The 24,075-nt window shown below is 45.8% G+C and overlaps 2 protein-coding genes across 2 annotated transcripts in view; one reads left to right on the plus strand and one right to left on the minus strand.

The window, feature by feature from the left end:
- Positions 1 to 24,075, minus strand: part of LOC149366979 (flap endonuclease GEN homolog 1-like) — an 84,784-nt gene that overhangs the window by 19,657 nt on the left and 41,052 nt on the right. The gene's annotated exons all lie outside the window — the stretch shown is intronic.
- LOC149366981 (uncharacterized) lies at positions 1,623 to 5,762 on the plus strand. The gene is made up of 2 exons (XM_089553475.1): positions 1,623 to 3,035; positions 3,130 to 5,762. The coding sequence occupies exons 1-2, from the start codon at positions 1,875 to 1,877 to the stop codon at positions 3,202 to 3,204; spliced, it is 1,236 nt and encodes a 411-aa protein (XP_089409601.1). The 5' UTR covers positions 1,623 to 1,874; the 3' UTR covers positions 3,205 to 5,762.

Genomic DNA, 24,075 nt, shown 5'->3' on the forward strand with positions numbered 1-24,075 from the left:
TGGTTCTTAGGCCGGATGAGAAGCAGTTCGGACTTCTCTGGGGAGCAAGACACTCCGATGGTCCGTGCGTAATTTTGGGTGACTGTGGCTGCTTCCTGTAAGGTGTTCTCTATGCCGCCGTCACTGCCCTGGGGGGTCCACAGGGTGATATCGTCGGCATAGAGAGTTATGCTTCAGGTGGGGAATAGTTGCCAATTTTCGGGCGAGGGGGATGAGGGTAATGTTAAGCAGAAAGGGGGAAAGGACGGACCATTGAGGGGTGCCGATACTCTGAAGTGTGTAGGAGGGGGAAGACAGAGGGCCGAAGTGGATCTCAGCCGTGCGGTCAGTCAGGAATGCTTGAATGTAGGCGTACGTGCGCACACCCACATCTAATGGGGAGAGGGCAGTGATGATCGCGTGATGTTCAATGCGATCAAAAGCTTTGGAAAGATCCAAAGAAGCGGGTCGAAAAGGTCGTGTGTGAGTTGCAGCATGGCGTCCTGTGCTGATAGATGGGGCGAAATCCCACCATGCTATGCGGGTAATGTTTGTTGTACGCCACGTGACTTGTGAGTCTCGCTAACACAACATGCTCGAGGAGCTTCCCGAGGCATGAGGTTAGCGAAATCGGCCGAAGGTTTTGGATTGTAAGTGGTTTGTTGGGTTTGAGTATGAATATTACCTTCGCGTGGCGCCACGGCTGTGGGAGGTTACCCTCCCTCCAGCACTTCCTCCCTCCCTCCAGTATTTCGTGATCTGGGTGATCGATTGGTTGTCCAGATTACGGAGCATGGAGTTGGTGATTTGGTCTGCCCCAGGTGCGGAGTTCGCGTAGAGAATCAGGAGGGCCGCTCTGACTTCCGTCTCCGTGATATCGGTGTCGAGTGTGGGATTTGCTTGTCCTGTGTAGTGGGGACACACCAAATCAGACACGTGACACGCCTCACACACGAACACATTGACGATCCCGACAGCCTTCTAGACACACTGCAAACCATGTACACCTCTCCAGGCGCCCCCACACCTCTACCCCACTACGCAGTAACTGTCTCACACTCGCCCCAGTTGGGGCTCTCCAGGGCTCCGCGACATCGCGCGCACTGTTGCTTCCGCAACAAAAAAGTTCGAGAAAAGAATTCCGACAACCGTTAAATCAAACAAGATTGTGGCGTTACAAGGGAATAGAGAAGCGCCAAACCAGGCAAATGGGAAGCAGTACAGGAACACACGCTTGTGCCGCAGTGAAGACGAAGACAATGCACCTTTTCTGTGAATTCATCTTCAATGCAGCAGAGCGCACTGCTGTCGCGAAGGCAGCAGAATTACGCGCAGTCTTGTTAGTTAATCAGTGGCTAAGGCGCTATTGAAGCTCGTAAAATGCACGCATGTAGCATATGGTCATAAAAAATTGGCAGAGGCTTAGCTTGGTTAAGCCCAGAAGGTCGCGAAAGCAAATTACGAGCAAGTTTAGCGACTACAGTAGTGAAAGGCGAAAGCCTGAGTGCTGCACGGAGCGCCGGTATTAGCTTAAAGTGGTATTGAGGTGTCCACTGAACCGCAGAGTTGTTAAAGGGAAGCTGAAACGGTTTTTTGATAATTCGAGGTTATTCAAGAATTCGAGATTGTCCGCTAGGGGGCCGAGTAGTACAGACGCACCCCACATCGGCTCCGCACAAAGACAGCGGAATTCGCCAATCACCAGCATCATCGGCCCAAATTTCACCATCCACTGATCTACGAATGTGAGTGCCGCACGCCATCAATTTTTGGCCCGCTTAAGCCATTTTTCGGGCACCCACGGCCCTTTCTTTGTGACCTCTTCGCCTGAGCTAGGCCTCGCTCCGCTGGGAGCTAGGCCTACTGCGTCGGACGCTTCCGCCACCAACACCATCATGGAGGTGCAGGTGCAGGGAGAGGTTCTTAACCCCCACGACTACGACCCAAGGGACTGGACGCACATTCTTAGTGTGCCTGCCCGCTCCAAGGACGTCCTTTCACCATCCCGAAGCCAGGAGGCCGCAGCCTCTGCTACCGGTGCCCCCAAGTCTGCGCGCCTTGACAAGTCAGCGCACCTACAAGCAACGCGCACAGCTGCGCAGCGTTCGCGGCAGCAGCCGCCGCTTCCTGCTGCAGACTACAAGGTCGTGCTCAGATCACGAGGCGGGCTGCAGCTGGACCTGCTTCCACCCCGACAACTACGGGAAGCCATCCTTCAAGCGGCGTCCCAGCTACACGAACCAACGCGTACCCAAATCAGGGTACACCCCGTAAACAATACGTGCACCGTAAGCACGCCCATAAAAGCTGACGCGCTTGTCCTGGTTAGCGTAACCAGCATCAAAAACCAAGGCAAGGACTTCGCCGTCGCAGCTTACATAGCCCCGCCGGATGGAGCGGTACGCGGAGTCATCTCCAATGCTTATTGGAATGAGACCCCGACAGAGCTCCTGCAAGACCTGATCACCGGCAACCCAGACGCCCTCATCGTGGACGCCCGCCGAATGGGCTCCACGCGTTCCATCTTAATCACTTTCCGAGCTGGACCTGTCCCACGCGCCGTCCTATATGGAGGAGCCCTCCACAGGTGCACACCCTATCGAGGGCATATAGACGCCTGCACTAACTGCCGCGTCCCTGGTCACCGGGCAGACGTGTGTGTCCACCCAAGATCCCATAAGTTCCCCCGCTGTGGGCAGTCCCACCCAAAGGAAGATGTGCCCTCATGCACCCCCAGCTGCATTCTCTGCGGAGGCCCTCATATGACCGGCACCGGGAACTGCAAGGGACGGGGCCGCAAACTAGCGTCCCCGAAGAACGCTCTCTCTCCTCCTGGTACATCGCGGCTTTCCCGCTGCGATCATCCAGGCACAGCCAGCAGACGCAGCTCGACGGCTTCCCGGTCGCCTTCTACAAGCCGGCAGAATGGCAGCAAGAACGCCACGCGTCTCATCTGGGCAGACCGCGTTTCCGGCAAAACCACCCGTCAACCCCCACCACCCCAGTCCTCCCAGGCAGACCCGAGAGACCAGGAACTCAAGGCCTTGCGTGACGAGGTAAGCCGCCTTTCCTCTCTCCTAAGCACCCCCGCCCCCTCAATGCCCCCTCAACCCGCACCCCCTGTCATTAATTCGAGCTCATCATCCACAGACACTTCGAGCACCCCTCCTGCAAAGAAACAGCGCACCACAGACGCCACACCCCCTCCCGTGCCCCCAGAAATAGACGCTAAATTAGCAGCACTCGAAGCAAAATTTGACCATAAACTAAAGGAGCTAGACGCCCGCCTCGAGGCCAGATTCAATCACCTTGCCGCCGCCCTCACCGAAAAACTTGAGCAGCGCATGGACGCTATGCTTACCAAGATGATGGAGCTCTTGGAGCATAATCTTACCCATCGCTTCACCCAACTTCAAACCCCCTCCACTCCCCCCATCCTACCACCACAAGCACAAAACACCTTCCCTGAGCCACACATACCAATTGACACCCGTCTTAATACCCTCCTCAATCCCCCCACCATCCAATATGGCGGGGGGGAACACTAATTATCTCCCCATTATAACTTGGAACTGCCGCGGCTTCCGGGCAAAGCGCGCACCTCTGCAACTTCTCCTTCCCACCATCACACCCACGCCCCACATACTTCTTCTCCAGGAGACTGCACACCGAGCAACCCTCCCCAGCTACACATCTACACACTCGGATACCACTAACACACCCAGGGCGTCCACACTCATCCACCGCAGCCTCACCTACAAAACTCATCACATTACGTCTGAGACGCCCTGCGTGATCACGGAAATTATACATCACACACATTCACTTCCTTCTATATTTATAGCAAACATATACCACCCCCCGTCCCTGCCGATGGCCCCGCTAGAATCACTTCTGCGAAAGCTACACCATCTAGCAGGGAAACATCCCCTACTCATCGGTGGGGACTTCAACAGTCAGCATACTGACTGGGGATACACAACCACGACACATCGAGGTCGCAGGCTCTGGCTGCTCCTGCAGAACCTCCAACTCACTGTGCACAACACGTTTCAGACGCCTACGCGGATCGGCAACAGTGTCAGCATGGACACCAGTCCGGACCTGACGCTGAGCCGCTGTATCCGCGGCGTTACCTGGAACAGAACACAACATACACTGGGCAGTGATCATTACATTATACAAATCACTGTCCCGTACAAACCACCCCGTCACGCAAATATGACACACGAACTCATTAACTGGGATGCCTTTCGCGCTGCACGCACCGCCCTCCCAGACACTCCCATCGCAGACATCGATGCATGGGTGCAATCACTCAAGCATGACGTTCACCACAACACGCGACACATTGAAACTACAACCGAAACACCGACCCTTGACACACGCCTAGCCCACCTCTGGGAGGCTTATCACAGCATCCTGGAACGCTGGAAAGGCAACAAACACAACAGAACGCTTAAAAAGCGGCTGGCCGCGCTGCAGACACAAATCCAGCAGCACTCTGAGGAGCTCTGTCGATCCAACTGGGGACAGATATGTGACGGCATCGCCGGAAACCTGTCCAGCAAACGTGCATGTCAACTCCTCCGACACCTCATTGACCCCACACGCACCAAATCAGCAGCACAGCACCACGTGACACGCCTCACACATGAACACATTGACGATCCCGACACCCTTCTAGACACACTTCAAACCATGTACACATCTCCAGGCGGCCCCATACCTCTACCGCACTACACAGGACAAGCAAATCCAACACTCGACACCGACATCACGGAGACGGAAGTCAGAGCGGCCCTCCTGACTTTCCGCGCCAACTCCGCACCTGGTGCAGACCAAATCACAAACTCCATGCTCCGTAATCTGGATGACCAATCGATCACCCACATTACGAAATACTTCAACCAGTGCTGGAGGGAGGGTAACCTCCCGCAGTCCTGGCGCCACGCGAAGGTAATATTTATACCAAAACCCAACAAACCACTCACCATTCAAAACCTTCGCCCGATTTCGCTAACCTCATGCCTCGGGAAGCTCCTCGAGCATGTTGTGTTAGCGAGACTCACAAGTCACATGGCGGACAACAATCTCTACCCGCATAGCATGGTGGGATTCCGCCCTCATCTATCCGCACAGGATGCCATGCTGCAACTCACACACGACCTTTTTGACCCGCTTCTTCCAGGTCACACCAAGGCAGTCTTAGCTTTGGATCTCTCCAAAGCTTTTGATCGCATTGAACATCAGGCGATCATGACTGCTCTATCCCCATTGAATGTGGGTGTGCGCACGTATGCCTACATTCAAGCATTCCTGACTGACCGCACGGCTGAGATACACTTCGGCCCTCTGTCTTCCCCCTCCTACACACTTCAGAGTATCGGCACCCCTCAAGGGTCCGTCCTTTCCCCCTTTCTCTTTAACATAATAATAGCCTTTATTTCCATCAACATGATGGGGGAGGTTAGGGAAAAAAAGCTGGAAAGCTTGACTGGTTCCCGCCCCCCCAAATCAAATACATGATTGCTTCCATCAAGGCAGAAATCAGCGGACAACAGAATACATTTCAAAGAACAATCATAGCTAACATGACAAATAAGAATAACACGTAATAAAGCAAGTTATCATGAAAAAAAGACACAGCGTAGTAACAAGAAACAAACAGACACTGATATAACTCTAGTGCTATTTAGGATATATCGCATTCACATGGCTCTAGACATACACAAAACTACAAATGTATATTTACGCGTGGAAAATAGCAGACTTCAAGCCATAACAAAAAGAGCACAAGATCCAAGAAAGGAGAAAAAAAAAATCAATTCAGGCACAGTAGGATGAAGGTAGAAATGATCTTCAAGTAAACACATTTGAGCACGAAAAAAAAAAATCTTAGGTCCTGCTTTGATGCGTTTTCGGGATGTATGGTGTGTCTATAAGAAATATTCAATAGTTCTGGCAGTTTATGTTTAATCATTTGCTTTCTGTAGTTTGTTCTGCATCTCTCAATGTTCCAGATTTCCCGACAACGTGTATCATGCGAAGGTATTCTCTTTGTTAAGGAAGCTAAGGAAGAAAGGAAGTTGATGTTTTGTTTGACATCTTTTTTGAATGTTAAGCACAGGCGGTAAGGGTAGAGCTGGGTGATTTTTATAATCCCTAACTTTTCATATAAAGGCAAACTTGGGTGATCCCGTGGAACATTAAAAACATGTCGCAGCATTCGTTTCTGCAATGTAAGGACTCTTCTTAAATTTGTAGCAGTAGTACTCCCCTTATAAAAATGGTCTATAGACTTTCTATAGACTTTTTATAGACTCTATAGCCATCCTATAGACTTTTCCTTTTGTCTATAGACAGTCTATAGAAAATCTATGGACTAAAGTCTATAGCTGCTTCAATTTCCTTTTGTCTATAGACGGTCTATAGACTCTCTATAGACTAAGGTCTATAGCCGCCTCAATTTCCTTTCGTCTATAGACTGTCTATAGACCCTCTATAGACTAAGGTCTATAGCTGCCTCAATTTCCTTTCGTCTATAGACTGTCTATAGACTCTCTATAGACTAAGGTCTATAGCTGTCTCAATTTCCTTTTGTCTATAGACTGTCTATAGACACTTTATAGACTAAAGTCTATAGCTGGCTCAATTTCCTTTTGTCTATAGACGATCTATTGACTCTCTATAGACTGAAGTCTATAACTACCTCCATTTCCTTTCGTCTATAGACGGTCTATAGACTCGCTATAGCCTAAGGTCTATAGCCTCCTCAATTTCCTTTTGTCTATAGACTGTCTATAGACTAAAGTCTATAATTGCTTCAATTTCCTTTCGTCTATAGACGGTCTATAGACTCGCTATAGACTAAGGTCTATAGCAGCCTCAATTTCCTTTTGTCTATAGACTGTCTATAGACTAAAGTCTATAATTGCTTCAATTTCCTTTCGTCTATAGACGGTCTATAGATTCGCTATAGACTAAGGTCTATAGCTGCCTCAATTTCCTTTTGTCTATAGACTGTCCATAGACTAAAGTCTATAACTGCTTCAGTTTCCTTTCGTCTATAGACGGTCTATAGACTAAGGTCTATAGCTGCCACAATATCCTTTCGTCTATAGACGGTCTATAGACTAAGGTCTATAGCTGCCACAATATCATTTCGTCTATAGACGGTCTATAGACTGTATTAGACCAAGGTCTATCGCTGCCTCAATTTCTTTTTGTCTATAGACGGTCTATAGACTCTCTATAGACTACGGTTTATAGCTGCTTCAATTTCCTTTCGTCTATAGACGGTCTATAGACTCTCTGTAGACTACGGTCTATAGCTGCTTCAATTTCCTTTTGTCTATAGACGGTCTATAGACTCTCTATAGACCACAGCCTACAACTACCTCAATTTCCTTTCGTCTATAGACTGTACACTATAGATAGTATACTGCCTATAGACCAGTCTATATTAAAACTTCCTGTTGGGCGAGTTGGTAGTTCATATTGAATTAGAAATATTATAGCGCAAACAAAGACACGGACAAAAAAGAGAGGAAACACACACACAAGCGCTAACTGTCAACTGAATTTATTCGGTCAAAGCCACACCTTTTGTAGGCCGAAGGATCGTGAGAAAAAATGACAAAAAAACACAAAACAAAGGTTGAGTCAGAGCCATAGACTGTTATAGACCAGTCTATAACAGTCGTAATTTTATCTAACAATGTTCGATACACTGACTTTCGACTAAGTCCAGAACAAGGTCAACTTCTTTTTGCACTGCATGTTGAGGGGACCTGCATCTAGTGACCGCAACTATGTCGGGAGTCCCCCACCTCCCCCACGCTATTACGGAAATTAAGAAGCATTGCGTAAGGCCATTGGAACACCCTCCTGTATATTGTTTTCAGGAGCATTGACAAGCTCCTTTTCGTTATACCGTGACGTATATTGTCAATACAATTAGATATTTCAAACTAACAAGTAAGCCGAGGAAAGGCAGCCATTCTTGAAGTAAGGGCGCCCGCAAACTGTACTACATCGAACGAATACGCTGTCCCTTAAAAGAATCGCTCTACACAATTCCATGCCATCTTTCGATCGTTACTGTCCAACGCGCTGAAATCAGAAACATTTCATCAACGGTTCTACATTTCTCTTTAAAACTTCCTGAATATAAAGGGGGAAATACGGGTGTGAGAATTCAAGGAAGCGCCCATCCCTTAGAAACATCTTAGATTAATCTCAAAGAGCCTGGTCCTCTGTGCGATTAACATCTGCCATTTCTGCCTTTGCAGTTTGTATTCACGTGAATAAGTACTGCGACGCAACAATCACAAAGCCAGTATTTTTTCGTTCCTACCCTTGCACCTGTTGCTTCGGAGCCGATGACTCGCTGATGTGGCGCATATCAGTTTTCTAAACACGAACACACGCAAAAAAGACGTTATGCTATGCAACCTTATAATTATTATTTGAGAATTGTACCACATACTATTCGGTGGGAGATGCGGCGCGTATACCGAGAAGTTAGATTTCGGTTCTGTTTTCACGAAAACAATAAGATTTTTACAGGGTAAGCGAAGAATTTAAGCTTATAAACCAATTGCCTTCTGTGGTCTTGGATATCAGATGAAGCTGCACACGGCAAGAGTGCGAGCGATAAAGATACGACCGTGAAATGGGTTTGTGTTTCACGTTTTACCCATTTTACGGCGAGACGGCGGAAAATCATTCGAGCTGCAAACAACCCTGTGCGTGGCTGCATCAATGGCGTTTGCGTGTTTTTCGCGGATTACGTTTTCTTCAAAATCCAGCTTCATCGTCCGCTTACGGTAAGTCTACACGTTTATATTTTATTCATTTGGTCTCCTAAACCACTCTAAGCAGAGCTGTGTGTGCAGAACAGATTATGTGCGCAGTTACAAACGTCCGATCTTCGTTTCTAAGGCGGAAGCCATCGGGTTCTCGATTTATGCCGCTTTTCTCTGTCCCGCTGTCTTTACTAACGCGCGGAAAGGCAGTCTGTGCGATGCCCTTGATGATAAGCCGCTCCTCGCGAGCTGTCTACTAGATTTTTCGTGTTTCAAGGTTGGTGCGCGGCTAGAAATGTCGTTTAGCCTGTGAATGACGGCCGAAATGGAACTGTGTGTTAGCGCCGTGGGAGCTGAATTTACTTTGCACCTCTGAAAACGTACTTACATACAGTCTCGTTCAGTGGTGGATTACATTTATTTTCTTATCTTTGTGTTATCGCCTGTATGGACCATGGAGTGCTGTTCATTTTGAGGTGTGCATTGCTTGCTACGTATGGACGCTCGCTCGGTGCGCGTCGTGGACGCCGACGTTTCAGCAAAGGTGTCTTGTAACGCTATAGACTGGAGCGCGAGACGTTTGTCAAAGTTGTATTCAAGCTGCCCTGGAGGAATGCTTGTAGTGTGATGGGTGAATAAAATTCGTTGCCGGCGCGAATGGCTGGCGTGCTCAAACACCGCGAAGAAGCCACGAGCTCCATCCCATCTCCCCTTCGTTGCACACGTATGGATTCGTCCGTGTCTGTCATCAGAGCCGTTGGCCGCCGCCGCTGGCTTGCGGGCACTTCATTTTGAAAGCTGGGTAAAGGTCGGCTCGACAAGAGGTGGCTTACATTTCGTTCCGAGTGGTTCGTTCATGAATCCCGCTCACGCGTGCACAGATTTCTAGAATACCATTTGCGCGAGAGGCAAAGTATGTGTTTCTGATTTCAGACTGCTACGTTACGAAAGCGCCGATGTGACTCGCCGCTCATTTGCGCCTAAAATTAAATTAAGCTCTCGTGTTACTATAGCTGCGCCTGTTGAAGGCGTTAATTGTTTCATTGAAATACTTCCTACTTTGAGCACGTTCAATGCTTTTGCTGATTTTTCTAGCAGCGTTGGGTTAGGCAGCCTCCATGCAAGAAACACACCTATTTACTGCGCTGTTGGAGCTGCACTTGAAGGAAAAACTAAGTGAATTTCAGACGGTATTTTATCGTGACAGTAATTTGCTGTCTCACCCTCGCGACTGCATTTGAAACGGCGCAGCTGCAGCCTCTGTGTGCTGTATTAGTTTTCTGAATAATGAGCGTGGCATGGAAGCGCTGCAACCCACTTGTTTCTAAGAGCGCGCGCAGATGTACGAGTATGCTGTTCCGTCTTTGTGCTTCAAGTTATAGGCGCAAATCTGTGGTGAACTGGTTGCTTCTGCCTGCTGGTTTTGTATAGTTTGTGCCCGTTTGAGTATCGGCTTACGTACACCCGGCCAAATCTTTAACTGGCTTAGGTGTTGCATCGCTAAATGCACCCTGTAAAAAGATGCCTTTTGGCTACACTGCTGGCATATTCATGTTGTAATTTGATGCGTGAGATGGCATTTCATAGTTTCCTTTTGTTAATATAATGTTTGAGTGGAGTGCTTGCATGTTTAGATCAAAGTTATCAGAAATATTCATCGTCTGCCGCTATGAAGAGCCGAAACAAGCGGAATACGCAGCAATGGTTCTGGTGGCGCATTTGCACTAATCTGGGTAAACGACTTGTCCGCCATGAAAGGAGTGGTACTTTACCCAGAGGATGAGGCCATATGGACCAGATCCATTGCTGCGTATGCCGCTTGTTTCAGCTGTTCGTAGTGGCAGACGAATGTTTCTGATAACGTTGATCTAAACACGCAAGTACTGCACTCAAACATTATATGAACAAAAAGGAACAACGAAATGACATTTCACTCGTTAAATTACAGCATGAATATGCCAGCAGTGTAGCCGAAAGGCACCTTTTTTACAAGGTGCATTTAGCGACGCAACACCCGAGTCAGTTAAAAATTTGGCCGGGTGTACCAGGCTTAATTCACGCAGGGTATTCTGAAGCGCTTCTCCTATAGCGGTTATAAGAATAAATGCTGCAATATTCTCCTTTTTGGATCCCTCTGTAAGGTGCACTGAATCTGTATTTTATGCAGGTGGTATTCTTAACAGCTCCTTGCGAGTCAATGCAGATATGTGGCACAATTGTTCGAAGTCTTCTGTTACAAATAGTGTAAAAGGATTGCCTTAAAGAGATCAGTATTGGCTGTAACAGTATTGCCATACAGAAATCAATATCAGTACTGGATTCAGAGTAGAGTGCTTCAGGGATCAGGGGTCTTTGTTACAATGTTTTATGACGACACTTATAATCTGTCGTGTATTTACTGAAATGATTGAGCCGGCGTGATAGCTCAGTGGCTATCATGTTCGTATGGCGACCTGAAAGATGCAGGTTCGATTTCTGCCTAGGCGGTCGCATTTTAATAAAGGCAAAATGCTAAAGGCCTGTGTACTCTGCACAGGTGACCGAAATTATTCCCCAGCCTTTCACTTCAGCGTCTCGTAGCCTGTGTCGCCTTGGGTCTTTGAACCCCATAAAACCAAACCAAAAGATCAAGATTAGCCAGGATATGCCTTGCATTGTAAAGCACATGTGTGGAGATGGAACGGGAATTTTTTTTTCAGTTCCTCTTATATTATTTTTTTCCTTTGTGCTGTACAGGTGAAAATGCCCGGATGATTTACTGCAGACAACAGGCCACAAGAATGCTTCTGAGGAAACTAGCCGGACTGTTACTTTCAATTTTTATGTTAATGTGGTGCATTCTTATGGTGCATGTATTGCATATTCCCAGCTTGGATAGCTTGGAAATAAACTAAATTTGTAAGTATATTGATTGTTTCATGTGTGAACTCTGTCTGGTGACCTTTTTCAATGATTGTGGACAGTCTATAGGCAGTCTATAGATAATGGTCTACTAATAGTTTAGTAGACAGAGGTCTATATACTGTCTATAGACAAAGGTCTCTAGCGCTGCCAGGCCACACACCTATGGAATGTCTATAGACAGTCTATAGACATACGTCTACTGGACCAGTAGACTTTTGTCTGTAGACTGTCTATAGACAGTAATCTACAGGAAGTCTATGGCCATAAGTCTATAGGTCGTCTATAGCCCGTCTATAGACAAGAGTCTATAGACGGTCTATAGACAGCTCTATAGGAAATGTATGACCATAAGTCTATAGATCGTCTATAGACTGTCTATAGACCTGTGTCTATAGACTTCCTATAGACCTATAGACTTTCAGTAGATATTTGTCTATAGACTGTCTATAGACAAAAGTCTACTAAAAGTGTATGGCCATAAATCTATAGACTGTCTATAGACCAGTCTAAAGGATTTGTCTATAGACAGTCTATAGACTTCATAGACTAAAGTCTATAGACAGTCTATGGACTGTCTATAGAAATTTTTATAAGGGTCCCCCAGACTAAGTGGGCATAATTAATGTGAGAGTCAAATAAAGCATTGTAAAGAATGACCTTCACCTTTAATGGCAACAACTCTTTATTAATGTATGTAACTCCTACGACGCTTGAAATCTTGGAAACAACATGTTCCACGTGATCATCCCATGACAGGTGTTCATTAAAAACTACACCAAGAGTCTTGAAGGCATAGACTATTTCTATTTTTGAGTTGCCTAACAACAAATCTGTATTAACAGAAACGTTTTTATTTTTGGGACGAAAAAGTATGGCCTTAGTCTTTGACGTGTTAATTTTTAATGCGTTAGCCTTAGCCCAATCATTTAGCCGTGCTAATGAGTTGTTTGCATTAGTGATCAGGCCATTAGGATTCGCAGCAGAGAAAAGCATAGTCGTATCATCGGCATAAATTATATAATTAGTGTTCGGGTCTATATGTACAATGTCATTTAAATAGATATTAAATAAACAGGGACCAAGGATACTTCCCTGAGGTACTCCTGACGTTATTGGTTTTACAACTGACGAGAAACCATTGAGGTAAACATACTGCTGACGATAATTTAAATACGATTTCAGCAGCTTTAGAACATTTCCACGTATTCCATATGCTTCTAATATTCTAAGCAAGAGAGAATGGTTTAGAAAATCGAATGCTTTCGTAAAGTCTACAAACACACCTAAGGCCAATTCTTTTTGCTCAAAAGCATTTAAGATGAACTCTTTTTGTTCTAGTAATGCCAGTTCTGTTGACCGGTGTTTACGGAAGCCAAACTGTGACCTGGTTAGTATGTTGTGTTTATCGCAAAAGTTAGTCATTTTGAAGAGAATCACTTTTTCTAAACCCTTAGAGAAAACTGGAAGTATTGACACAGGTCTATAATTAGCAACGTCGTTCTTATCACCTTTTTTATACAACACTGTGACTTTCGCAAGCTGTAATCGCTTCGGAAACACTCCCTGCAATAAGCACAGGTTAAATATATAGGCCAAGCAAGGTGAAATAATTTCAATTACATGTTTCACAGGCTGGATTTTTATGCCATCTGCATCGCTGCTCTTGCAATTGTTTAGTCCCTTAAATACTGAAACAACTTCATCCTCAATTACAGGGCTCAAGAAAAGGGATTCCTGGTGTGCTACTTTAATATAACTGAGTGCACCATCAGTAGGACTGTCTGGGTTAAGATTGACGAAATATCTATTGAACTCGTCCGCCAATCGTGCCCCTGAGATTTGTTCCTTGCCAAGCTCGATCTTCGTAACAACGGTTTGATTCGTGCGGCGGTATAGGAGTGCGTTTAGTTTTTTCCAAATTTCATCTGTCTTGCCTTCTGAGGTCTCAAAAGAATTGCAAAAGTAATCATTTCTCGCACACCTAATCTCTTTTGTCAATTTGTTGCGAAATATTTTATAAGTTTTTAATACATCTAGATCACGAGTCGCTAGAAATTTAGCATATAGTTTGTCCCTTGTTTTCATCTTTCGCAGAAGTCGGGGCAGCTGAAGAGGTTGGGTGGTGTGTTTGCGGGCGTGGAGGGCCGAGTTACCGCGCCGAGGCACGCGTTCCATCGCACAAGGCCCGCCGCCGTCGAGCCATCGTCGCATCCACAACCACCCGAACCAGAGTCACCGCCGCAGCCCCAGTATGTGAATTGTCCGTCGGACTTTCTGTTCTTTTTCCTATCTAACTTTTTGTATATTACTTCTTTTCATGCCCTGTACGCCTTCTTGTTCTCTGTAGTTGGATTTGTGTGTTCTTTGTATTGTCTCTGTCTTGCTTGTCGCGTTTCGTGTTTTGTATAGTTTTTCGGCTACTCATCTGTTCGTTTTACCTGTTTTTTGTGTTTTCCTGCATTCGAGTAAATATTTCTTCTAAACCCGCAACCCCTTGAGTTCCTTTGGAGTACTGACGCACCGACACACGTGCACCACGCACGGGCTGACCCTTATAAAAATTTCTATAGACAGTCCATAGACTGTCTATAGACTTTAGTCTATGAAGTCTATAGACTGTCTATAGACAAATCCTTTAGACTGGTCTATAGACAGTCTATAGATTTATGGCCATACACTTTTAGTAGACTTTTGTCTATAGACAGTCTATAGACAAATATCTACTGAAAGTCTATAGGTCTATAGGAAGTCTATAGACACAGGTCTATAGACAGTCTATAGACGATCTATAGACTTATGGTCATACATTTCCTATAGAGCTGTCTATAGACCGTCTATAGACTCTTGTCTATAGACGGGCTATAGACGACCTATAGACTTATGGCCATAGACTTCCTGTAGATTACTGTCTATAGACAGTCTACAGACAAAAGTCTACTGGTCCAGTAGACGTATGTCTATAGACTGTCTATAGACATTCCATAGGTGTGTGGCCTGGCAGCGCTAGAGACCTTTGTCTATAGACAGTATATAGACCTCTGTCTACTAAACTATTAGTAGACCATTATCTATAGACTGCCTATAGACTGTCCACAATCATTGAAAAAGGTCACCAGACAGAGTTCACACATGAAACAATCAATATACTTACAAATTTAGTTTATTTCCAAGCTATCCAAGCTGGGAATATGCAATACATGCACCATAAGAATGCACCACATTAACATAAAAATTGAAAGTAACAGTCCGGCTAGTTTCCTCAGAAGCATTCTTGTGGCCTGTTGTCTGCAGTAAATCATCCGGGCATTTTCACCTGTACAGCACAAAGGAAAAAAATAATATAAGAGGAACTGAAAAAAAAATTCCCGTTCCATCTCCACACATGTGCTTTACAATGCAAGGCATATCCTGGCTAATCTTGATCTTTTGGTTTGGTTTTATGGGGTTCAAAGACCCAAGGCGACACAGGCTACGAGACGCTGAAGTGAAAGGCTGGGGAATAATTTCGGTCACCTGTGCAGAGTACCCAGGCCTTTAGCATTTTGCCTTTATTAAAATGCGACCGCCTAGGCAGAAATCGAACCTGCATCTTTCAGGTCGCCATACGAACATGATAGCCACTGAGCTATCACGCCGGCTCAATCATTTCAGTAAATACACGACAGATTATAAGTGTCGTCATAAAACATTGTAACAAAGACCCCTGATCCCTGAAGCACTCTACTCTGAATCCAGTACTGATATTGATTTCTGTATGGCAATACTGTTACAGCCAATACTGATCTCTTTAAGGCAATCCTTTTACACTATTTGTAACAGAAGACTTCGAACAATTGTGCCACATATCTGCATTGACTCGCAAGGAGCTGTTAAGAATACCACCTGCATAAAATACAGATTCAGTGCACCTTACAGAGGGATCCAAAAAGGAGAATATTGCAGCATTTATTCTTATAACCGCTATAGGAGAAGCGCTTCAGAATACCCTGCGTGAATTAAGCCTGGTACACCCGGCCAAATTTTTAACTGACTCGGGTGTTGCGTCGCTAAATGCACCTTGTAAAAAAGGTGCCTTTCGGCTACACTGCTGGCATATTCATGCTGTAATTTAACGAGTGAAATGTCATTTCGTTGTTCCTTTTTGTTCATATAATGTTTGAGTGCAGTACTTGCGTGTTTAGATCAACGTTATCAGAAACATTCGTCTGCCACTACGAACAGCTGAAACAAGCGGCATACGCAGCAATGGATCTGGTCCATATGGCCTCATCCTCTGGGTAAAGTACCACTCCTTTCATGGCGGACAAGTCGTTTACCCAGATTAGTGCAAATGCGCCACCAGAACCATTGCTGCGTATTCCGCTTGTTTCGGCTCTTCATAGCGGCAGACGATGAATATTTCTGATAACTTTGATCTAAACATGCAAGCACTCCACTCAAACATTATATTAACAAAAGGAAACTATGAAATGCCATCTCACGCATCAAATTACAACATGAATATGCCAGCAGTGTAGCCAAAAGGCATCTTTTTACAGGGTGCATTTAGCGATGCAACACCTAAGCCAGTTAAAGATTTGGCCGGGTGTACGTAAGCCGATACTCAAACGGGCACAAACTATACAAAACCAGCAGGCAGAAGCAACCAGTTCACCACAGATTTGCGCCTATAACTTGAAGCACAAAGACGGAACAGCATACTCGTACATCTGCGCGCGCTCTTAGAAACAAGTGGGTTGCAGCGCTTCCATGCCACGCTCATTATTCAGAAAACTAATACAGCACACAGAGGCTGCAGCTGCGCCGTTTCAAATGCAGTCGCGAGGGTGAGACAGCAAATTACTGTCACGATAAAATACCGTCTGAAATTCACTTAGTTTTTCCTTCAAGTGCAGCTCCAACAGCGCAGTAAATAGGTGTGTTTCTTGCATGGAGGCCGCCTAACCCAACGCTGCTAGAAAAATCAGCAAAAGCATTGAACGTGCTCAAAGTAGGAAGTATTTCAATGAAACAATTAACGCCTTCAACAGGCGCAGCTATAGTAACACGAGAGCTTAATTTAATTTTAGGCGCAAATGAGCGGCGAGTCACATCGGCGCTTTCGTAACGTAGCAGTCTGAAATCAGAAACACATACTTTGCCTCTCGCGCAAATGGTATTCTAGAAATCTGTGCACGCGTGAGCGGGATTCATGAACGAACCACTCGGAACGAAATGTAAGCCACCTCTTGTCGAGCCGACCTTTACCCAGCTTTCAAAATGAAGTGCCCGCAAGCCAGCGGCGGCGGCCAACGGCTCTGATGACAGACACGGACGAATCCATACGTGTGCAACGAAGGGGAGATGGGATGGAGCTCGTGGCTTCTTCGCGGTGTTTGAGCACGCCAGCCATTCGCGCCGGCAACGAATTTTATTCACCCATCACACTACAAGCATTCCTCCAGGGCAGCTTGAATACAACTTTGACAAACGTCTCGCGCTCCAGTCTATAGCGTTACAAGACACCTTTGCTGAAACGTCGGCGTCCACGACGCGCACCGAGCGAGCGTCCATACGTAGCAAGCAATGCACACCTCAAAATGAACAGCACTCCATGGTCCATACAGGCGATAACACAAAGATAAGAAAATAAATGTAATCCACCACTGAACGAGACTGTATGTAAGTACGTTTTCAGAGGTGCAAAGTAAATTCAGCTCCCACGGCACTAACACACAGTTCCATTTCGGCCGTCATTCACAGGCTAAACGACATTTCTAGCCGCGCACCAACCTTGAAACACGAAAAATCTAGTAGACAGCTCGCGAGGAGCGGCTTATCATCAAGGGCATCGCACAGACTGCCTTTCCGCGCGTTAGTAAAGACAGCGGGACAGAGAAAAGCGGCATAAATCGAGAACCCGATGGCTTCCGCCTTAGAAACGAAGATCGGACGTTTGTAACTGCGCACATAATCTGTTCTGCACACACAGCTCTGCTTAGAGTGGTTTAGGAGACCAAATGAATAAAATATAAACGTGTAGACTTACCGTAAGCGGACGATGAAGCTGGATTTTGAAGAAAACGTAATCCGCGAAAAACACGCAAACGCCATTGATGCAGCCACGCACAGGGTTGTTTGCAGCTCGAATGATTTTCCGCCGTCTCGCCGTAAAATGGGTAAAACGTGAAACACAAACCCATTTCACGGTCGTATCTTTATCGCTCGCACTCTTGCCGTGTGCAGCTTCATCTGATATCCAAGACCACAGAAGGCAATTGGTTTATAAGCTTAAATTCTTCGCTTACCCTGTAAAAATCTTATTGTTTTCGTGAAAACAGAACCGAAATCTAACTTCTCGGTATACGCGCCGCATCTCCCACCGAATAGTATGTGGTACAATTCTCAAATAATAATTATAAGGTTGCATAGCATAACGTCTTTTTTGCGTGTGTTCGTGTTTAGAAAACTGATATGCGCCACATCAGCGAGTCATCGGCTCCGAAGCAACAGGTGCAAGGGTAGGAACGAAAAAATACTGGCTTTGTGATTGTTGCGTCGCAGTACTTATTCACGTGAATACAAACTGCAAAGGCAGAAATGGCAGATGTTAATCGCACAGAGGACCAGGCTCTTTGAGATTAATCTAAGATGTTTCTAAGGGATGGGCGCTTCCTTGAATTCTCACACCCGTATTTCCCCCTTTATATTCAGGAAGTTTTAAAGAGAAATGTAGAACCGTTGATGAAATGTTTCTGATTTCAGCGCGTTGGACAGTAACGATCGAAAGATGGCATGGAATTGTGTAGAGCGATTCTTTTAAGGGACAGCGTATTCGTTCGATGTAGTACAGTTTGCGGGCGCCCTTACTTCAAGAATGGCTGCCTTTCCTCGGCTTACTTGTTAGTTTGAAATATCTAATTGTATTGACAATATACGTCACGGTATAACGAAAAGGAGCTTGTCAATGCTCCTGAAAACAATATACAGGAGGGTGTTCCAATGGCCTTACGCAATGCTTCTTAATTTCCGTAATAGCGAAGGAGGTGGGGGACTCCCGACATAGTTGCGGTCACTAGATGCAGGTCCCCTCAACATGCAGTGCAAAAAGAAGTTGACCTTGTTCTGGACTTAGTCGAAAGTCAGTGTATCGAACATTGTTAGATAAAATTACGACTGTTATAGACTGGTCTATAACAGTCTATGGCTCTGACTCAACCTTTGTTTTGTGTTTTTTTGTCATTTTTTCTCACGATCCTTCGGCCTACAAAAGGTGTGGCTTTGACCGAATAAATTCAGTTGACAGCGCTTGTGTGTGTGTTTCCTCTCTTTTTTGTCCGTGTCTTTGTTTGCGCTATAATATTTCTAATTCAATATGAACTACCAACTCGCCCAACAGGAAGTTTTAATATAGACTGGTCTATAGGCAGTATACTATCTATAGTGTACAGTCTATAGACGAAAGGAAATTGAGGTAGTTGTAGGCTGTGGTCTATAGAGAGTCTATAGACCGTCTATAGACAAAAGGAAATTGAAGCAGCTATAGACCGTAGTCTACAGAGAGTCTATAGACCGTCTATAGACGAAAGGAAATTGAAGCAGCTATAAACCGTAGTCTATAGAGAGTCTATAGACCGTCTATAGACAAAAAGAAATTGAGGCAGCGATAGACCTTGGTCTAATACAGTCTATAGACCGTCTATAGACGAAATGATATTGTGGCAGCTATAGACCTTAGTCTATAGACCGTCTATAGACGAAAGGATATTGTGGCAGCTATAGACCTTAGTCTATAGACCGTCTATAGACGAAAGGAAACTGAAGCAGTTATAGACTTTAGTCTATGGACAGTCTATAGACAAAAGGAAATTGAGGCAGCTATAGACCTTAGTCTATAGCGAATCTATAGACCGTCTATAGACGAAAGGAAATTGAAGCAATTATAGACTTTAGTCTATAGACAGTCTATAGACAAAAGGAAATTGAGGCTGCTATAGACCTTAGTCTATAGCGAGTCTATAGACCGTCTATAGACGAAAGGAAATTGAAGCAATTATAGACTTTAGTCTATAGACAGTCTATAGACAAAAGGAAATTGAGGAGGCTATAGACCTTAGGCTATAGCGAGTCTATAGACCGTCTATAGACGAAAGGAAATGGAGGTAGTTATAGACTTCAGTCTATAGAGAGTCAATAGATCGTCTATAGACAAAAGGAAATTGAGCCAGCTATAGACTTTAGTCTATAAAGTGTCTATAGACAGTCTATAGACAAAAGGAAATTGAGACAGCTATAGACCTTAGTCTATAGAGAGTCTATAGACAGTCTATAGACGAAAGGAAATTGAGGCAGCTATAGACCTTAGTCTATAGAGGGTCTATAGACAGTCTATAGACGAAAGGAAATTGAGGCGGCTATAGACCTTAGTCTATAGAGAGTCTATAGACCGTCTATAGACAAAAGGAAATTGAAGCAGCTATAGACTTTAGTCCATAGATTTTCTATAGACTGTCTATAGACAAAAGGAAAAGTCTATAGGATGGCTATAGAGTCTATAAAAAGTCTATAGAAAGTCTATAGACCATTTTTATAAGGGGACCGACCTCAAAAAAATAAATGTACAACGCTCGCTTTTAGGCCACAGGGGAGCGTAAATCGGCCCCTGTGCCTCGACGGCTTGCACCAGGCAGCCGGTTGGTGGGCGATAGTTGTGACAGTCTAACTAGAGGGACACTCAGGACATCTACATCAACTTTTGGTTTTAGTAAAAGTTGATTCATGGCTTTTATATGCCGATGTTTGTCGGGCAGCGAAAGCTTTCTTTTATTGCCAAGTAAATTAGAAGTGAAATAGAGCATTCTTTCCCCGCTACCGGATTCAAGCTCCTGAAGTCGATAACTAAAAGGACTCGCTTGAAAGTGAATGGCAATGTGACCTAGCCTTGGATGCTCGCAATGAGAGAAAACATTGTCGTTTTACTCGTGCACTAGTTCAGCATAATACAGTTATTTATAGGTGGGATAGGAGACCGGTCGGAGAGCAGCCAAGGCACGTTTGAGTGAGTGACAGTTAGGTGAGTGACAGGACGCCGAAGCTCCGTGACCAGGATGGCGATGAAGGGACCCCAGCACCTCACACCAAATGTAACGTGGCGGCGAGCCGAAGAATGAGGCGTGGTGAACCATGAACGAGAGATGATTTAATGGCCGCTGGCCAAGCGCGAGCGCTCCGTCCCGCGCCACTGCCAACTCCGTCTTCGTCACAATATGAATAAAGTCTGTTCAGCTGAAATGGGAATCGTGTAAGCTGTGGTTGCGGTTGGTTCCATAATCAGTGAGAAATCGGCTGTAAATTTAAGTTTTGTTGCTTGAGTTAATTAAGCTACAGTCAGTTAACTTTATATTAGGCCATATCAGTCAAGAACATATTAACTTTGTAATGAGTCGTGGGAAATCGGGTGTAAATAGATTTTTTGCTGCTTGAGTTTTAATTCAATTCTAGTCAATTAAATTTTTATTTGGTTGTTTCAGTCGAGAACGTAATGACTTTTTATGGACCAAACTCATTAGGATTTGGGTATTAATATACCTTTTTAGACTCCATATCGTACTGCAGATATCGTACTGCAGCCCAAGGAAATACAACTGCACACACGGAAAAGGACATCTAACACGCGAGCATTTTTAACTCTCAAATTCCAAAAAAATATTGGCACTGTGGGACATGACCACGCTCTGCGAACACCGGCAGAAACGCATTGCGCGGTCAGAACATGGAACTACTTCGAAGCGTTTTGTTGCAAAAGCAACACTACGCTAGGTGTGAGCGATTTCGCGGAGCCCCGGAGAGCCCCAACTGCGCATGCGCGAGGAGTGAGTGACGTCAGAGCAGCGCGGAGCCGCCGCTGACTCCTCCGCTGCGCGGGCGACTCAGAGGTGCCGCCGCCGCTGCGATTACCGCGCCGTTGCTTCCGCAATTCTACTCGGTATCGCCATTGGTCAAACCACAGCCAATTTTTTTCACAGGATGCGCCGACAGACGCCCCGAGGAGCTGTAACTTCCTCTCTGCTGCTCAACACAGCCCTGGCGCCGCTATCTGATGAACCAAGAAATATACCTTGATTTACGATTATCGGGGAGGCGGAAGACACACTGCAGGCTGCGGATAAGGAGGACAGAATGGTAGGCCCCAATCATTTGACCCCAACCTAGAGACCCGACCATCACGGTCGTAGGTATACAGCCGTACCCACGGTAATGAGAGCCCGCGCGCTCGGTTTACAGATACAAGCCATCATAAACCATAAATACGCTGGATAAGCAGCAACTGACGCGTCTGACCAGAATGGTTGCTGGACACAACTACGGGCACAGCAAAACCGACAGCCCGGCTTTTAGTGATGCGTTTGTAGTCGGACGCAACACGTACCATCTTCCATTTCACAATCTAGCCCGGGGCCGGTTAATACGGGCCACACCACGGTGACGAACGCAGTCAATACGGCACTTAAAATTCCTGCACAGGCTAGTACTACCCAGCAAACCAAAAACCTCTCAGAGACGTCTAGCTATAGACGTCTCCAAGAGGTTTTTGGTTTGCTGGGTATAAAGTCACAACACAGTAGTATAGATAATCGTAGTCCTATACGCTGGCCAAATCAAAAGACTTAGACGACCCCAACGGGTTCCCCAAGCAGCGCAATTAATCGGCCCAATATTAGAAATGAATTGGCAAGTGCCGGCCTTACATAGGAACAGGGTGAAACCATCCTTTTCCTATATTGAGCCAATTACCTGTGCTGCTAGCCTTCCCCTGGCCGGACACGCGATAAGTGTGTCTCTCTGTCTCCCGGTTTCATCAGCCGAACAATGTCTCTGACGTCAAATTGAGGTTGAGAGAAGCCAACAGCCACAGAAACCAAGGGGCACAGGGGATTTTTTTTAAATTTATTTATTTTGTGGTGTTGATCAACTTAAAACATTAATGAATATGTTATCGCTTAAAGGTAATTGATTAGAAAAGCAGAAGAAAAAACAACCACATGCCGCCGGTGGGATCCGAACCCACGACCTCCGAATTACGCGCCCGGTGCTCTACCTCTGAGCTACGGCGAAGGCTGTCAAATCTGCTGCTTTCGGGGGTATTTATGTTTACAAATAACTAACCTTGAGAGTGTTCATCAGCGCCACCCACGTTCTTAAGCGGCGGACGTAGAACGTCCTGAGTTACCGCTGGTGTGACGTAGAACGCCATCGAACGGCGAGGGTGGAAGCTGTGTGAGAACCCTCTTATGCTTCCTATGGCGTCAAGGCTGCCAGAACCGAGGCCCTCGCTAAGCAATTAAGCAAACAAGGGAAGGGGAATGAGGGGCCCGTTATAAATATGAGAGAAGCCAACAGTCACGTGAGGCATGGAAAAACTGCAATATAATCGCTGCTGCATCTTTTTAATTCACTATATACAGTGTTGAAGCCAGCCTTCCTCAAGGGTCGAAATGACAACGAATGTAGAAGCAGTGATTGCATTGCGGCTTTTTCATGCCTCATGTCGACCTATAGCCACCCTTTGACGTCACAGTCATCGTTCGGCTGTTGAAACCGAAACGGCACAAGAAAGAAATTCGATTATTAATGGTTTAGCGGGCGTAGGAGAATCATCATCATCGTCAGCCTGACTACGCCCACTGCAGGGCAAAGGCCTCTCCCATGTCTCTCCAATTAACCCTGTCCTTCGCCAGTTGCGGCCACCGTATCCCCGCAACCTTCTTGATCTCATCCGCCCACCTAACTTTCTGCCGCCCCCTGCTACACTTGCCCTCTCTCGTAATCCACTCTGTTACCCTTCAGGACCAGCGGTTATCTTGCCTTCACATTACATGCCTGCCCAAGCCCACTTCTTCCTCTTTATTTCAGCTAGGATGTCATTAACCAGCGTTTGTTCCCTCACCCACTCCGCCACGCACCCTAAAGTTAGGTGTCTGTACTCCTTTAAGAATAGAAGAGAGAAAGAAAGAAAAGAACATGGGGAAGAAGACAGAGGGACGCGGTAGTAGAGAAAGGAATGAAGGGAAGGGGAAAAATTGCTGTATAAACAAGGCTGCGGCTTAGTTACATCATGACTCTCTCTGAATGTTTCAATTAAGCCGGAGCCTTACTTAGGTAATTTTTGTTACGGTAACATCTCGTATACACCTATGAGACACACTTGTAGGCTAACGAAAAGGCTTGACCTTAAACTGCGAACTGCGGAGTGAGCCATGTAAAGGAAACCGGAGCGAAGTAGAATGGCTCAGGAAAAGCGCGAGTTAACAATTTCGAAGGAATCGAGAATAAATGGGCAGGGCATGCATTTAATACAAAAGGAGAGAGAGAGAGAAAAAAAAGGACGGAAAGGCAGGGACGT

This window comes from Amblyomma mixtum, chromosome 1 (assembly GCF_055824585.1).
Source record: "Amblyomma mixtum isolate Tamu chromosome 1, ASM5582458v1, whole genome shotgun sequence".
Lineage (NCBI taxonomy): Eukaryota > Metazoa > Arthropoda > Arachnida > Ixodida > Ixodidae > Amblyomma > Amblyomma mixtum.

Excerpts from the sequence above, each read along its gene's own strand:
- LOC149366981 (XM_089553475.1), top strand. The coding sequence starts at position 1,875 with ATGGAGGTGCAGGTGCAGGGAGAGGTTCTTAACCCCCACGACTACGAC. Across the intron at positions 3,036-3,129 it reads TCAAGGCCTTGCGTGACGAG|ACACTTCGAGCACCCCTCCT; the intron begins GTAAGCCGCCTT and ends CATCATCCACAG.